The sequence below is a fragment of the Ciconia boyciana genome, chromosome 2, assembly GCF_034638445.1.
Source record: "Ciconia boyciana chromosome 2, ASM3463844v1, whole genome shotgun sequence".
Taxonomy (NCBI): domain Eukaryota; kingdom Metazoa; phylum Chordata; class Aves; order Ciconiiformes; family Ciconiidae; genus Ciconia; species Ciconia boyciana.
In genome coordinates this window covers 40369491-40387243 of record NC_132935.1, presented here as the reverse complement: position 1 = coordinate 40387243, position 17753 = coordinate 40369491, and the positions used below count along the sequence as shown (strand labels likewise).

General features: G+C 37.7%; 1 protein-coding gene across 1 annotated transcript in view; it reads left to right on the top strand.

Annotated features, from left to right (window-relative positions):
• NKAIN3 (sodium/potassium transporting ATPase interacting 3) overlaps nucleotides 1-17753 on the top strand; it is a 385022-nt gene that overhangs the window by 195910 nt on the left and 171359 nt on the right. The window contains exon 3 of the mRNA XM_072851254.1: nucleotides 2788-2868. Within this exon, the coding sequence (XP_072707355.1) occupies nucleotides 2788-2868 (81 nt within the window). The remainder of the gene's footprint in view (nucleotides 1-2787; nucleotides 2869-17753) is intronic.

Sequence of the window (17753 nt, the reverse complement as noted above, 5' to 3'; positions counted from 1 at the left end):
TGCTTTGTTTTCCCCTTGCGTTCTGGGTTCTTGTCCTGAGACCTTCTGGTCTGATTTGCACAAGTGCTGAATGCTCAGCCACAGGGAGCTGAACACTGAGCTTACAGAGTGCTGTATAACCCCAAGTGTTCTGAAAAATGAAGTCTTAAGCATCTCAAGTTGGATGCCTATAATGTATAAATACTTCTGAATGTAATCTCTGCATGTATCAGAACATCATTTGCATTCTGAGAGCTGTATCAACATAAAATAAATTAGTTAATGTTTGTGTAGCTCTCACACATTACAGCGATGAGCATCTTAGAAACCCTCATGAGGAAATTAATATTCTGTCCTCAGAGCAGGGTCTGAGTGACAAAGACAAATGAAGTATTGAGTTTGCTGTTCATAAAATGTATTGAGTAAGGTAGGGTCTTTTAAAATAAAAATATACCTATGATGATTTAATTAATGTTTGCATTGTATTGCACGTCCACAAAAGAGAAAAATTAAGATGGCAAATATAACCAGAATTCTGACATTTCCTAATTTTGCATTCTTGCTTTTGCTGTCTCAAAACTTTTCTTTTAATGTAGTCTTCCTTAAGATTCTTAGTCTTCCTTAGTCTAAGTCTTCCTATGACACTATACAAGGAAAAAAACTGCTACTTGCATAACCAAAAAAATGTGTTTTCAAATGTGGAGAATAACTTTCTTACTTTTAAAAATTATGTAGTACTAATTACTGAATGTGTAATTATTATGTTCTTAAAGAAAATGGAGCCTCGATTTCTATTCCTGCCGTTCAGTGAGAGTTAGGAGGAGCTTCTCCCATACGCAGCAGCTGGGTTTCAAGGTGCACACCTGCTTCCCACCTGCGCTTCCCTTTCTGTAATCATCACGGCAGATAAGGGACCGAACAGGTCCTGACTGTGTAAAACAGCCTAGCTTGGCCTGGGAAAGCACATTCAGACAGTTTTTGCCTGCATGGTTCAGAGTTGTCATTGGTGCCCGTGGGACGCAATGAGGCCATTAACAGGTTTGGCTTGGCCTGGCAGATCAAGTAGGTTTCCTGTTGTTGTGATGACAGATTTCATTCATGGACAGATAAAAAATTATTTCTTAAAAAGCGGGATTCTCCTGAATATTCTGAAATCTGCTTTTTATGAGCAGCTGGGCTTGTATTAAGCGTTCATTAACTTTGAACACTGTGTACCTAATGTTCTGAGGACATACGTTGGAAAATCAGGAGCTTATGATGAGTTACTACAGAGTCAGCAAATGTGGTAAAATGTGATATCCTCTTTTAAGTTAATCTTATTAGTAGTACAGGCCTTATACTGCTCACAGACCACAGCAGCTTTGTCTATTTTATAATAACCCAGCCTTCAGTTGCCACACTGCCCTTCTCTGTAAGCCAAAGGAAAGGGCCCTGGAGTGTTACTCCCATTTTGTTTATTAATGACCTACTTCTTATGCCACAGCCATCTCCAAACTGCCTAAGTACCTCATAAGAAATTAAATTAAAGCAGTTAACCTGTTTGGTGTACAGAAAAAACTGTATGCATGTGGAGGTAATCAAAGTGGGGAAAAATGCAACCCTCTTCACCTGAACCTTTCATTACACATCACAGGGAGGGGAAGGAAGAGGGGAACATAACCCAAAACTGCCTAAGAGAGCCAAGCTGATGGCACCCGTGCAATGGAAATGGGATCCAGCACATTGTAGATTAGGGTGTTGAGCTTCACTGAGTATGTTGAAGCAAAACAATAGCATATTAGCCTCACCTGGTCACGGCTAATTAGACTTGCAAAGGCACTTAGCAGCAGTTCTCCGTGGTGAAGGTTATAGGCACATAAATGTAAAGTGGCAGTGCTGGTGCTCATTGCATTTTTCAGGCGGGTGTAGCTCCATGAATGTGCACGTAGCCCGTCAGACAGAAACGCTTCTGAGGTGTACTGCTTGGAGAGTTAATTGGGCATAGTTTACAGCTGTATATAGGTAAACAGTGCATCTGTAAGGAAATAGTGCCAGTCAATTATGCTGGCAATTAAAGTGCAAAAGATGATTTAAGGTAGACAAATTAATCTCTCATTCATGCTGTGGGTGGACTATGAGTTCAGTCTTGCACTAGGGTAGGACACTGGAGAACGCAGAAGAGATATGGATATGTTCACGTATTAAGGGTGCATTGTAGGATCAGGTTCATGGCCACAAGGGCTGGAGAAGTAGTGAACTATTTTTAATGTAATTAAAATATATTTTACTGAAAAACTGTTTAAGAGATCAGATTCAGCCTTGACCTGTTTGTTTTTGAAAAATATCCAAATATCAGATCAATAGATCTTCTATTTGATGGTGTTTTTTTCTTGTGTCTTTCTTCATAGTACTTAGATATTATTTTAATAATATTTGCTTATTTAAATTACTGTGCTATTCTGGAATCTCCATTAACAGAGCTAAATCATGATTTACGAATGACTCACAGTTGCCTCAAAACCAGTGTTTAAGTCAGCATTTTGGACTTAATTGGCATCAGTAGGGTAGTGTAAAACTGTAAAGAATAAATTTATTTTATTGGTTTGTATTTAGAGCAGCAACGAATATTGGATTTGTAATTTCCTATGGTTCTTTGGGGACTTCTGCAGGCAGAACTCCTTTTCTGAACTCTCTGCGCTTTTCTGTTCCCAGAAGAACAATGCTTATTGATATCAGGTTTTTTATTATTGATCTGCTCAGTATAAAGACCTCTTTCATCTTCACATTTTATTTTTCTGTCTTTTTGCTTTCATCCGGCTTTGTGTTTAGTACACGGTGTGGACTGCCCTGTGGGTCACCTGGAATGTTTTCATTATCTGCTTCTATTTGGAAGTAGGCGGACTTTCTAAGGTAGGACACTTATCCTTCTTCAGGTTTATGGGAGGGTGTTTTAACAGCAGGACTCTCAGATTTTAGAAGGCTGGAACCATAGAGGAAAAATGTGGTTGTTTGAATGTACAATTTGATCTTTGGAGTTGCCCTCCAACAAGAACTCCAGTGTTTGAACTTGTGTCTGATTGATAGTAAATAATCATGTGTTTGAAGTACTTAAATACAATGACTCTGAATTACAGGTGCCTTCTGAAGTACCATCGGGGGGTGGGTGGGGGGATAAAAATATTAGTCAGTGGAAAATTTGAGGTTCTTTTTGATTGTGAAAAACAGATAATGTAATTTTGGTTGAATTTTCAAGCATGTGTGAAAAATGTATCTGAATTTTTGAGACTACTTTGAAAGCAGCTAAAGAAAATTACTAAGAAGGTTAATGTAATAACTTGTTGAGCAAATTGGTCTCACAGTGAGAATGTTAATTCTTTATAAAAAAGAACAAATGGCAAAGGATGACTTTTTTCACATCCAAATAAAACTTTCCTTTACATGACACTCAATGCTCTAGGTCACTGATTACTTATTCAAACCTCTGATTAGAGCAGAAGTGTTTGCTGGAAGTATCGAGATACGTGTTGTGTTCGTACAAGGTAGCAGTTATGTTAGCATAGGTTGTATTTAGCATTGTATCTACAGTGAGTTCCATACAACACCTGCAGATTTTTATCCTCCTGTTAGGCATAGATGCTATTGATCTTTGTTTACCACATTCATACTTGAATGGTTCTAGGCACAGTATGCCCATAGTGCAAGCAGATTCTGATAATAATAGAATAAACGTCCCCGTTATTAGTTGTAGATTTAGTGATATGAACTACCTCACTGTTAATTCATGCAATGCTTTTTAGAGAATTGTGAACTCCACTCAGTTCAGATGGGAATATTTGTGAGCTATATGCTTTTTTGGTTTCAGCATTAAAACTCCTAGCTTTTGGCTGACATCAAACAGAAAACTGGTGAAACTGATTTAATAAGAAATAAAATTTAATTTACTCAGTAAAAATTCCATTAAAATTAAAGCTTTCAGTGATAGATTCCTTTGGTGATAAAATTTTATAATGAACAGCTACAACAGTTTTTTTTTTTTTCTCCAGATATGATGTAGTTCATCAGAAGTCATAGGCTTGATGAGGAAATTAGTGCACTTCATAGACGATCAAAATTAAATGATCGTATTGGTATGTTGACTTAAAAATCTATTAAATGAACAGAAAAGCAACACATGGAAGGGATGAATGCCCAGAGTAATTGTTCAGAGTAATTGTTCATTTTCATTATACGTGGAGTTTGTATTTTTTCAGTCAGTTGGGTGATGACTATTTTTACAGTGACTATTATATTTTTATAGATAACTAGTGATTTTATCTAAGTGCCTAGGAAGCGAAACTTTTAGTCTGACCCCTGAGTTTGTGAAAATTTGAGTTAACTTTCCATTGAATGCAAAGGATCATATCCTTAGTGTAAGGGGATTGTAAAGCAGCAGGTATGAATTGAAATCTTGTATCTTCCAGTTTCACCACTGTATTTCACTTTTAGGTCTTCTTACTTAACATATATGACAAATCACAATGCAGAGAAATAGTAGCACAAATATTATTCAGCACTTGAGAAAAATCCCTTTTATTAGTATATACTTCGGTTGATCTCAGAACTGTGGTGGGAGTTTTATCTTGTGGTTTATAATGACAACATTTGAAAAGGAGTTTCTCAACAAGGCGGTAGACACAAAATCATTTCCATGGAAGGTAACTGCTGTTGCATAGATTACATCAAAGGCACCAGTATCAGGACCAAGCTAGAAATGATAGAATCAAGAATTTTGTTCAGTAAACCATGGAATTTTGGATCCATTTAATGCTGTTTCTGAAAACTATGCTAGAGATGATGAGGTCATCAAGAGATTGAGGTCTTTTCTCACAGTATGCATAAAATCCTGAGTATTTACAAATTGATGGGTATTTGACATAGACTTAATTGGGACCCACATTTTACCCAACATGCTAGCTTAAAAATTTCATCATTGCTTTCCATGAATATGTGCCTGTTTGTCAGGCATGACAGAAAGGTGCTGTTACCAAGGTACATTAGTGTGGTTGGGAAATCAAATGCCATCAGAAGCTTTTCAAGGATGGCTCTTTTCTCAGCATTGAAATCTTGGCGGGGAATATTCACTTTTTTTCTTGCTATTGTTCTATTTTTCCATTTTAAAAAAGGTTTTGTTTCTGAAATGAATGCAGATTGATTATAATTTTGAACTTCTGTTGACACGCTATCAGGGAAAATTATGATGCTGTCTAGCAGCTGACTGATTTCTGTTGGTTTGTTTGTTTTTAAGCACTATCATGTTTATATTTGCTCTGACCAGAATCAGAGTTAGCTGTTGCTTGGAGTCCTGTGAATTTAATAGGTCTTTGATTATGAATGATATCAGAAAATATAACTTGGTGCAATATTAAATGGTAATTTTAATTCAATGTCTTCACATGGACTATGCATACAATATGGACAGACTTTTCAAATGTCCTAATAGAAACCCTGCACCACTGAAATTTTGCTCAGATCTTATTCTTGTGGCAGAAAGGAAGATCTCCTTTCAATATTCTCTGTCTGAATTCTGCCAAGAAGTTACACTACTGTTAATGGAAAATTTGAATAAGAATAAGAAGGATGTATGTAATTTAGGCCTGTTCTTTGCTGTGAGAGTTCGAAGGAAACATTTTTCCTTCGATTATAATGCATAATGGTCAGATTTTCCTAGTAAACTGATTTTATTTTTTTAAAAAGGAACAGCTAGATATTTAGTTTAAAGTTTATGGATCTAGTACACCAAGATCTTTAAACTTTTCCTGATAAGGAATGATGAAAAATTCTGCCACGTAGCCTCTCAGTGTCAAACATGACGTATGTGACTTGATGCTTTCCATTATTTCTGAAAAGTATGACATTTCTTCACAGGAGCAACATGGAAAGCCTGCATAGTTTTAGTTAAAAACACATTTCATGTTTTAAAATCATTTGCCAAAAAAAAAAAAAGCAATTTCATACATATCCAAATTCCCACCAAAGTTTGTTTTTAATAATCTGGAGGGCCAGACTGGTAAACCTGAGGGGAGGAAGCTGGTGGGGAGGGCTAAGCTGGGGAACTGGAAGACTGTATGTATGGCTGTAGGCTTGTCGTTGAGGAATTCACTTGCGTTTCAGTCCCTGCTCCAATTAATATCATATTATTTTATATAAAGAGGGACAGCTTCACAGAAGAGCTTTCTCTGAAAGCACCCCCCAATAACTGCAGTATGGTAATCAGGGTCATCTCCTGGGAAGAGGATTATATGGATTCAAGTTGTCTCGGGTGTGAAAGGGAAATAAACCTGGCTCTCCCACAGACGGGTGTTGTAAGTAGAAAGCTAATGAGTAAAGGTTTCCTTTCTAACTACCTTATAAACAATGTATAAGTGAAGCTCCTTTTTCACTTATGTTACAGATGTGCAGATAAAAATTTAATGCTTTTTCAGGGCTAAAGAAATTGTATTTGATCAGAAATAAAATAAATATACCCATATGACTCCTTTTTTGTTTAACTTAGTTTTTTTAATTCTTTTTTTCATTTCTGATTTTAGCGGTGAAAAAACTGCCAGTATGAAAAATTAAATTTGCCTGTATTTTTCATTTACTACTTCTATGAAATTGAAAGCATAATTTTTAGTGTTAACCACCCTGTATGAGAGAAACAAAGTTGCTATTATAACATGACCTTTTAATTCTCCACTGCAGGATGACAGATTGCTACATCCATAAATGAGTTCATTAGTTATTTGGATCTTATTCTATGGCTTGAAATGAAAATGTGTTCTAATTGCCACATTCGAGAGTATAGACAATTTTAACATATAGACATAAACACAAATTTCAAGGCAATGAGGCAAAAAAAAATTCTCTAAAGCACATTTGAAAATAAGGTTTGATTTTGTTTTACCTGATACAATACCAGAAGCTGTTATTTTGAAGTTTTGTATGTTCTTCTTAAATACGGACAAGAGAACTTCTAACCTGTATAAGCCAACCCTCCATCCCCAGCAATACATTCTTTTATGTACTTCTGACTTTACAAAGGAGACCTCATTTATTTAGTGTGCACTGTTAATATATCTATCATTTGTATCCCTCCAGTATTTCAGATCCAGTATGAAAATAGCTGTGTTTATTTGTATTTATCATTCACTCTGCCAACTGATACTTTTTGATAGACCATTTTTCTACTACTTGTTTTATTGTGGGTTACAGTGACATTTGTTTGCATGTGTTGCTGCCTTTACCCAGTAAATATATAGCAGCCCTCCAGTACTGCGTACTCCTTTCCTGTTGTTTGATATACCTTACCTAAGCAGCTGGGCAACGTTGAGGAGCTCTTTTCTTTTTCTCTGATATTTCTGCTTGTTCTGCCTGTTTTTTCTGTGGCATGCTTCCTGAACATGAACTTTGCTTCATTCTGGATTATTTTAAGTTTAGCTCTCAAGGTTGAGCTCTCTGTCAACTATTGTATTGCTTTTGGCCCAGGATTTGCATGACAAATACTCACATATTCAGTAGGAAACTGTTTCTAAAACAGCTTACATTTATTATCTGGTCCTTAGTTTTAGGTCTTGAATTTAGGTGAATGCGAACTGAAAAAACTGCCCATATGAAAAATGAAATTTGCCTGTGTTTTTCATTTACTGGTTCTTATATCTGTGACTTGAGAACTTGGTGCTGGGTCAGGGCCATCCCAAACATGGATACAGGCTGGGCGATGAGTGGATTGAGAGCAGCCCTGCAGAGGACTTGGGGGTGTTGGTGGATGAAAAACTGAATATGAGCCGGCAACGTACGCTTGCAGCCCAGAAAGCCAACGGCATCCTGGGCTGCATCACAAGACGCTGGGCCAGCAGGTCAAGGGAGGTGATTGTCCCTCTCTACTCCGCTCTAGTGAGACCCCACCTGGAGTACTGTGTTCAGCTCTGGGGCCCCCAGCATAAGAAAGACATGGACCTGCTCGAGCAGGTCCAGAGGAGGGCCATGAAGATGATCAGGGGGCTGGAGCACCTTCCATATGAGGACAGGCTGAGAGAGTTGGGGTTGTTCAGCCTGGAGAAGAGAAGGCTCCAGGGAGACTTTATAGTGGCCTTCTAGTACTTAAGGGGGCCTACAGGAAAGATGAGGAGGGCTGCTTTATCAGGGAGCGTAGTGATAGGATGAGGAGTAACAGTTTTAAACTGAAAGAGGGTAGATTTCAGTTCAATATTAGGAAGAAATTCTTTACTGTGAGGGTGGTGAGATGCTGGAACAGGTTGCCCAGAGAAGTTGTGGATGCCCCCTCCCTGGAAGTGTTCAAGGCCAAGTTGGATGAGGCTTTGAGCGACCTGATCTAGTGGAAGGTGTCCCTGCCCATGGCGGGGAGGGGGGTTGGAACTAGATGATCTTTAAGGTCACTTCTGACCCAAACCTTTCTATGCTTCTGTGGTGATTTTATGATTCAGTGATGACATTAGCTTCATTAACCTTTCCCCTGAAGCCAAAGGAAATTATTCATATGTTAATTAATAAAACTATCTTTTTGCACTTTTTTTTCTAGTATTATTTACTTTTATCAATGGAAGTTCAAAGTCTCTAGGGCTCCCAGCCAAATTTATTAAACTGGAGACAGAACTATAGACTAAACTTTTATATGGATCTGTAGTCAGAGGATAGAATTATAACTCTGTTAAAATTAATGATTTACTCCATCCACGGACAAAATGGACTAATAAATTACTTAGTAAAATGCTGTGGGATTGGTAACTTAATACTCTTTCCTAAAAAAATATTGTACATCAGAATAGGGGCTAATCATGTGGACTTTATCCTGGCTACTTCTGGAATCCAATTTATTCCATCTGGTGCATGTCAGTCAATCCTTAATTGTTGTACAATTATATCTAATAATCTCAAATGGAGTAAGTTAAGCTCAAAACCAGTCCTATTTTGTAAGTAATAGAGATGTGTCTTTTTTTATGTGAAATGAGAGCAGAAACATTGCTTGAATTTAGGCTAACATCATGAAAGAAAAAGTGATTCTCCTTCGAACTTGTGCTGATGTAAATGAGAAAATGGAGACAATTATTTTGGCATAATTAGCTCTATGGCATAGCCTACTCCAAAAAGCTCGTGTACAAAGCTGGTAGCATCCATAGGAGAGCAAGAAAAAGTGATAAACTAAAAAAAATAAAACCCATATGAAAAATGGGGGGGGGGTGGGTGGGAAGGATTTTCTTAGTTGAAGCAGAAGGCTGAAGGTGGGGCATAGTACATCTACTCACATGTAAGTGATTTTTATGTGGAGGAAAGTGATCAGATTTTTTTCATATCCACTGGGAAAAAGGGCAAGAAATATTTTGCTGAGCATGTGGCAAAAAAGATTTGGTTGGAGGTCAGGAGAATCTTTTTAATAATAAGGGCACTGAATAGGATCTAAAGCTGTTACAAAGCCTCATCACTGGATATTTTGAAGAATGAAGTAAAGGAATATCGATGTGGGGTGATCTAGGTAAGTCTTCTGCCCCGCCATTTTTGATCTATAGAAATAAGCCTCTGTCAAGATAAAAGCCCAAGTTAGTGTCCATGGATGGTTTAGGGTAGGAGTTTTTAAAAAATGAAAGAGTACAAGTTGAAGACTCAAAACCTCATCTTTAATCAACTCAGAGTCTTCTTAACTTTGGCAGGAGCGGCATTCCAGCTGGGGAACTTGGGGTTTCTCTGGCTTTTCTTCCCAGCGAGTGTGTAGGGACACAGAAAATGGGGGACCCCAGTGGAGGCTCCAGGGTGGCTGACAACAGTCCTTGAGCGTGCACAGGTGGGCTTCTGGTGTTCAGCTGTGTGACACCAAGTGGGAGGCGATGCTGTCATTGCTGTTCACTCCTGATAGGGATGAGGCATCTGTTACAGATAAGACTCATGTGCTTTCTGTTCTGTTGATGGATTTTTAACTGAACACAAATCATTGCCTTTCACAGCAACACATCCTTCACAGAGGACAATGTGAGAGTGATAATAGTATATTTCTTCACTGCTGGACATGGTTCATACATTCATGTCCAACTCAGCTGAGAATTTCTTCCCACGCACCTCTGGTTCATATCAGTTGCTTTTGGTCAGCATCTCTCTTGGGGCCTTGGGAGACTACATACCCATTACCTTCTTATTCTCCCCACTACTATATGTCCATTTGCTTCAGCTGATGCCATCAGCTGCTGCTAGCTGTGATGTGCACAATAACGGACCACACTAAAGCAGTGGATGTAGCTGTAGGCATTCTGCAATTTCCAAACATTACAAATTACTAGTTTTATAGCAGTAGTTAAATATAATCTCTTCCTAGTGGTGTGCTAATAAAATTCAACTTGCAGAAATGAAACCTGATGAAAAGATTGTTTTCTTTGTCATTTCCTTGAGGTTTGGACCCTCTCTCTGCCTCCTCCTTCCCCAACTTTATTATTCCAAACGGGTTTAAAGAATTGTTATTTTAAAAGTAATGTTCTAGAATCTTCTCTGGCGTGGAAAAAGGAGGAATGCTAACTAAACACCACTTAAGTAAATAGAATTAAACTAATATAAAGGCAAAGAAAAACAGATGCAATATAAGTTTTAATTCTTGTGTCATATAATCCATTTAATTCCCTTGGCCTTCACTCTTTCTTTGAACCAGCTCTCGGAAGTAACAGTTTGTTTTGTTGGGTTTTTTTTAAAAAAGAAAAAACAGGTTTTCGGAACCAGTTGCCTCCGTTATTCTTGTGCCCTTTCCTGCAATAGAGGTTCTGCTGAAATGTTTTTGCTAAAATATGAACTTCTAATATGACCTTCCTCATGCAAGTTGCTCCTCCCATCCTGCTGCTTCTCTCGCCATAAAGAGAAATAATCTCCAGGTTCGATTGTATTTAATACTGTTCCATAATGTTCTGTTCAAACAGCAACCTTCTGAATTTTTAATTACTTTGGTAATAAACCTGGAAACCAATTTACTGTGAAGTTATGCAGTGTAATATTGAACAGAATCAACATTTCAGAGCTTCAAAATAGTAGCTCGGGCCTTGGCTAGTATTAGGTACCATTAATCATAGATTCAGTGCGTTGGTGGTGTGCCTTTCAATGGTATTTGCAAACAACATTTTTTTATGTTGTGTTAGGCTGACATCAGTATGTGCAGGAGCAGAAACTGTGTGTGGTAGTTTCTGTTTAGAATACAATGACTGTTTCTATAAAAAGTTAGAAAACAATTAGCCACAAACTGTGAATTCATAATGGTGAAGCTATGGAAAAATGCATTATCTTTTTATTTGTAATTTGCATTTCTCAGCCAAAGAAGGGAATAACTACACATTCATGCTTGCATTTGAGAATAAAACTAAAGGAATGCTACCTGCAGAGTGCTTAAGATGAGGACTTCATACATGCTCTCTTAAAAAAGGGAAAAAAAAAGGCAAATTAAAGAGCAGAAAAGTATTAATCTGTTAGTACTCTAATATTGAAATCCGTGCACATTCCTCCAATTCAAAATTTTCAACAATGAACTAGCCTCAAAGACATCTCTTTCAGCTGAAGAGACTTTGTGATTGTTTTTTGATGTTCCAGATTTCACATAACTAAAGTAGTTTTTTATTCAGTCTGTTTCTCTCTACTGTGTAAAGCTGTAGCATTATGTAAGTTTTAATGAAATATATGCTTACTCTTGGAAGGAGAATTAACATGCAGCTAGCTTGGTGGCACAATTTGAGCATAAGGTCATTCTGGAAAAAAAAATTATGTGGAGCAAATGGGACACAGATAAATGCCACCGTAACTGAAGAATGTGTCATTCTGATGTTAATTAGTTTGTTTAGGTGATACGATCACATTGCTGAACAACTTAATCAGGAGTACATTCCAGATGGTGCAAAAATTGAATTTCATATCCTTTCAGGTGACATTTACAGTGGTTCAGAATATTGTATACTATCAGCACCATTAAAGTATGTTTTTCAAACAGCAGTGGCGTTCTTTTATAACCCCTTGATGCTAAATTCTAAGGCTAATATTCAGAGTGTAGGCCACCATCATCTTCATTGGTTTAAATAACTGAGATGATATCTCTGTGGCTCTTTTTTTTTTTTTAATAATCCATTTAATATCCATGGTTGATTGGCTTTGGGAATGATGGGTGTGATATATATGGTTAGCTAACTGCTGCACAGATAAACTTATTAATACAAACATCACATGCATATTTGTTTGATTTCCTTAGCTTAATTTCTAGGATCTTGAAGATTAAAAAAAAAAAAAAAAAAAAAGGTAAAATGCAGCCACACAGAGAGGAGGTAAATAGCTTGCAAAATTTCACCAAAGACACCTTTGGATATGAAAAAGAAATAAGGATGTGGTCCCAGTCTGAACTGGGTCCTGTGATGCAGGAGTGCATGCTGCAATGGCTAGTGATGCAGAGAGGGTAAATCCCTGAGTACCTATAGTATATCTGTGCCTGAAGCACATAGCAAAATTTGAAAAAAGATTGGGTATTTAGATGTAGAACAAGAACATACAGAATAACGAATCAGAGCATATAAGGGCAGGAAGGGCCATCTAGTCATCTATTCTAATCCCATGTGTCTGGAAAAAGTTGAATTGATTAGCTTGTTCATGGAGTGAGGAAGGGAAATTTCTGAGTCGTGGTTTGGTTGTAAGCAAGTATGGCAAATCTGTCTGCAGATAAGGGTGAACCTAGGTTTCATTGCTCAGGGTATTATTTTATCTACTTATCGACGATTTGATCTGTTTTGTAGTGATTGTCATGCTCTTATTGTAGAAAAAGGGAAGACTGTTGCTGAGATTTCAATTTTGTTCTTTGTAAACATGATGTCCTTCTGGCAAAACTGCAATGAAAGATACTTTGATTATTTCTTTAATCATATTCTTGTTTAGACATTGGAGCAACCACATCTGCTGTCTGTCCAGCAGCTTCTAAATACTGACAACAGTGACTGCTGTGTACAGATTTTGACCCTTATGTAAGACAGTATACTTATTTTAGTGCCAGTGCAGGCTCTATTTATTGCCCGCTAAGGTCAAATTGATGGGTTTTGCTAATAATTTCTATACACTGTTTTTCTGCTGTAGAAATTTTGAAATTTTGAAATTTGAAAATTTCAAAATTGAAATTTTGAAATTTTAGTTCCTCCTTTGAAATTTTAGTTCCTACATTGGCCAAGTAAGGAGTTCTTCCTATTTATGGGGAAGCGTGTCCTTTCATCAGTCTTCTAATAAATATTTGCATTCAATTCATGACCAGTTTTAAGACAGGTTTACTGTTTGAAGGGAGTTTTGCACTGATTCATAAGTTGTTTGGTTTTTTTTTTCTTCCATTTGAAGACAATGCTTGCTTAGAAGAAAATGTAATTTTAAATAAGTTTTTTGTAATAACGTACATGTAAGACAGTCCTAGACCTTGATGAAAGTACAGAGGATTTATTGTTGGTGATAGTAGAATCTGAAAAGTTCTTCCCAGAAATGAAGATACTGAATTACGTGGGAGTTTTAAGTATGCCAAATGCTTCTTATGGGACTTGATAATAGTATGACTTCAGGCTATTATAGAATCATCTAGGTTGGAAAAGATGAGAGTCTTTTTCTAAGATCACCAAGTCCAACCGTAAACCTAACGCTTCCAAGTCCACCACTAAACCATATCCCTAAGCACCACATCTACATGTCTTTCAAATACCTCCAGAGATGGTGACTCAACCACCTCTCTGGGCAGCCTCTTCCAATGCTTGACAACCCTTTCAGTGAAGTAAAATTTCCTAATATCCAGTCTAAACCTCCCCTGGTGCAACTTGAGGCCATTTCCTCTCGTCCTGTGGCTTGTTACTTGGGAGAAGGGACCTACACCCACCTTGCTACAACCTCCTTTCAGGTAGTTGTAGAGAGCCATAAGGTCTCCCCTCAGCCTCCTTTTCTCCAGGCTAAACAACCCCAGTTCCATCAGCCACTCCTCACAAGACTTGTTCTCCAGACCCTTCACCAGCTTCGTTGCCCTTCTCTGGACACGCTCCAGCACCTCAATGTCTCTCTTGTAGTGAGGGGCCCAAAACTGAACACAGTATTCGAGGTGCGGCCTCACCAGTGCCGAGGACAGGGGGACAATCAATTTCCAAGTCCTGCTGGCCACACTATTTCTGATGCAAGCCAGGATGCTGTTGGCTTTCTTGGCCACCTGGGCACACTGCTGGCTCATATTCAGGAGGCTGTTGACCAACACCCCCAGGTCCTTTTCCTCTGGGCAGCTTTCCAGCCACTCTTCCCCAAGCCTGTAGCGTTGCATGGGGTTGTTGTGACCCAAGTGCAGGACCCGGCACTTGGCCTTGTTGAACCTCATACAATTGGCCTTGGCCCATTGATCCAGCCTGTCCAGATCCCTCGGTAGATATTATGTAGATAGACATGTAAACATGGGCCTATCTTTGACCTGGAAAAGAAATACAAGAAGCAGGCGATTGCTTATCATCTCTAGATGTCATCCAGGTGACTGTACTTGCATCCTTTGGGTTTCATTAACTCAACCTAATTTAGAGGAAAGGCAAGGGAGGATACAAGTTTGTTTTACTTTTCATAGATCTGCATTTGACAACCAAGGAGATTTTACTAACTACATAGAGCCTGTGTATCCACTCAGAGATTTCCTGGTTCTTTAGGATTTTCTAGTATCTCGGCACTAGGCATGCATAGTCTTGAACTTCCTGAGTTAACATCTGCCTTAAATTACTTTGCTCCAGGGGTCTGGTGTTAGCATTTTACCTTTGAGTTTTACAAAAGTTGTAAGTCTGGTGGGCCTATCTGAACCTGACTTTCACCAGATATTTCAGAAAAGCATCTGGAAGAAATTTTTGCCATTCAGCTCCTATTGAGTGGTTCTTTCTTGGTGCACAATAAGGGGGACTATAGGGCAGTGTCCCTGCCTTACTCCCAGTATTCATTTCTTTTGAAGGCTTCAGCAAACAAAAAAACCTCTAGTTAGTTCAATAGCATACCTTGGGTAAACCTTAAATATATTTCCAACATGTCTGTTTTGACGATCTTTTCTTTTGAGGAATGCTTAACATGTGTTAATCTGTCTTAATTAGACGAAGGTTTTTGATTCTGTAGGTCATAGGAAGTAGTCTCTTAATCTTTGCGGTTCAAATCTTGGAGCAAGTTTATCTCCTAAATTTGGTTTCCTTGTAATAATTTATTTAACCTCCAAAAGGTGAATGGGTTTTGAGAACTCCTTTTCAATGCACAAGGGAATCAGAGGGATTGTTCCTTGTCTAGATTATCGTACTCTCTTTCTTTTCATTTTTCAGCTGTCCTTCAGGGAAATTCCTCGCTCATGTTGATGATGTGACTGAGTTTATTATTCATGAGTATCGGCACTCCTTTGAGCAGACTTCTTCAGTTCGGATTAATGGGGAAAGAGTGAGAGAATCCTATTGGGGATTTGGCTGGCCTCCTGCCCTTTGCTTTGCTAGGAGGTTTATTGTCAGAGTGGCTTTACTATACCAGGAATAATGCTGGGTCTCTTTGACCTATTCAGTCAAATAGAGAAGGCAGAAATATTGGAAGAGAAGTCACAGTGATGGCAACAGTGCTTGCCAAGACTGTCTTCCAAGGGCAAATGCTGTTTATGAATAATTTGATTGTCTCTGTGTTAAGGCAACATTGTATTAAATTCCCTCTCTGCTTATATCTTTACAGAGCATGTGGAAGTTCTTTAAGATGTTGTTTTGGAAGAGCTTTTCCATTGCAGGGGGAGAATATATTATACCCGTCTGCTGAAAACTGTAACTGCTGCTCTGTGTTACTGCTATGGATCTTACTTCTGAGTGCTTGCAAGCAGCTTTTTCCACCCCCCTACCTCCCCCTCCTTTGGTAGATCGAGAGATTCAGGTTTGATTTGGGAGTTTTGGCTGAAAATTTTCCTTGTTTCTCTCAAAGATGTTTGAAGGCCTGGACATTTTTTTATGCTGAGGCAGTTTGAACTCTCTGAGCTGCCTGCTAAACCCTTCTGTCTAGTTCTGCTGCAAGGGGCATAGGTGTTATTCCTAAAACCCATATTACTTCTTTGCAGCAGGTATAACACAGTTGATTCATTTTACCTTTATTTTCTGTGAATTATGGATGATATTTTTACTTTTCAGCTTTGTTTTAGTTCAGTTCAGTATTTTTTTCCCCGGTTTGATCAGAAGTGACCAAACTACTGGCCAACTTTCTCATGGCTAGTATTGCCAGGGCATCTGATTTTCCTTTTGAGCCATCTCATCTTGACTAAATTAATGTTTCTTTCTCTTTATCTGTTACTGAGGCATTCACAAGTTCTTGGGCTGTTGGATAAAAGACTACATTCAGTGAGGAAAAAACTATGTACATGTCCAGCTGTGAAGAAAGTGATTTCCACTAGATCTTCGTCTCAAATATGCTTGTACATTGTTTAACTTCAAAGTTGTTCATGCTGGTTTGGGACTATTTTCATATGCTTCATGTCTACCCTAAGTTGCAACTATGGTTTGCTTCAGGGTATCTTGAATCCTTATGTTTTGTTTTTCACACGAGCTAGCTATTTTTATTGTTAAGTGTTGTAGGCATGTAGACATTGTGTATACCCTGCAAACATTAGCACAGTCAGTGTAAACAGTTATTTTGGAAAAGCCAGTAATATAAATTTCTTAATAATCACTTTTTAATTTGTACTTCTTGATATTTTTATCCATTTTAGGTTTAGTTTGTATATATTTTACTCTTATGAATCAATTGACTACCTGATGTTTCATTAAAAATATACTTAATATTCTGGTTTTAAAACTGCAATTTCCTATAAAAAATTTAAATGTGGTATCATTTTCTTTGAAAACTTCTTGCTTCACTCTGATACAACATGCTAGTATTTGTGAAAATATCTACATCTCAAAATGTGCTTGGGACACAAATTTACCTAGTTTTAATACATAAAATAACCCAATGGTTTTAAAAGGTTGTTAGAGAGTTTTAAAATGTTCCTAGATGTTAGCAATGCCATCAATATCCTAGGATTTCTTCATTCCTAAATATCTAAGTAAGATCACTTTTTACATCTGTAACTAGGCAGCTTGCTTAAACATTCCGGGATCATATTAACTTTTATCCAAACATTTTATTCTCTATGATGCAGTTTCCAATTCTGTTGCATGACTTGTATTTCCTGCTTCCAGGCTATATCACTTTGCTTGTGCCTATAATTTAATGGATTTTGTTTCGCTGATCCCAGCTTACCAAGTAGTCCAGATGGCCCTGTACAGCTGCCTGCCTTTTCATTATTTACCCTCCTCCCTCTCTTTGTGTCATCTGCAAATATATCCAATACAAGCAGTGATTTTATATTTACTTCTAGCATACTGATGAAAACATTGAATAACATCAGACCTTACATCAATCCCAAGGGAGTCCTGCTAGAAACACTCTTATTCAGTTATGATTTTCCATTTATAACTATGTTAATTACCTGTTTTCAATCTATTTAATTTTCAGTCCATTAAAAATGTACTGCCATTCTAATTTTTTCAATAAGAATGTTTTGTGAATGCCTTATAGAGGTCTAAGGGTATTATCTTCTTGCAGCTGCTTCTATCAACTCAACTTTTAACCTCCTGAAGTAATGAAATCGAGTTTGTTTAACAGGGCCTAATGTCTTATGAAATCTTATTGACTGGCATCAATTATACTGCTTTTGCTTGTTCTCAAGCATCCGTTTTTAACTCATCTTTCCCTCGAGTACTTTGGGTCTGTTGCAGGACTAA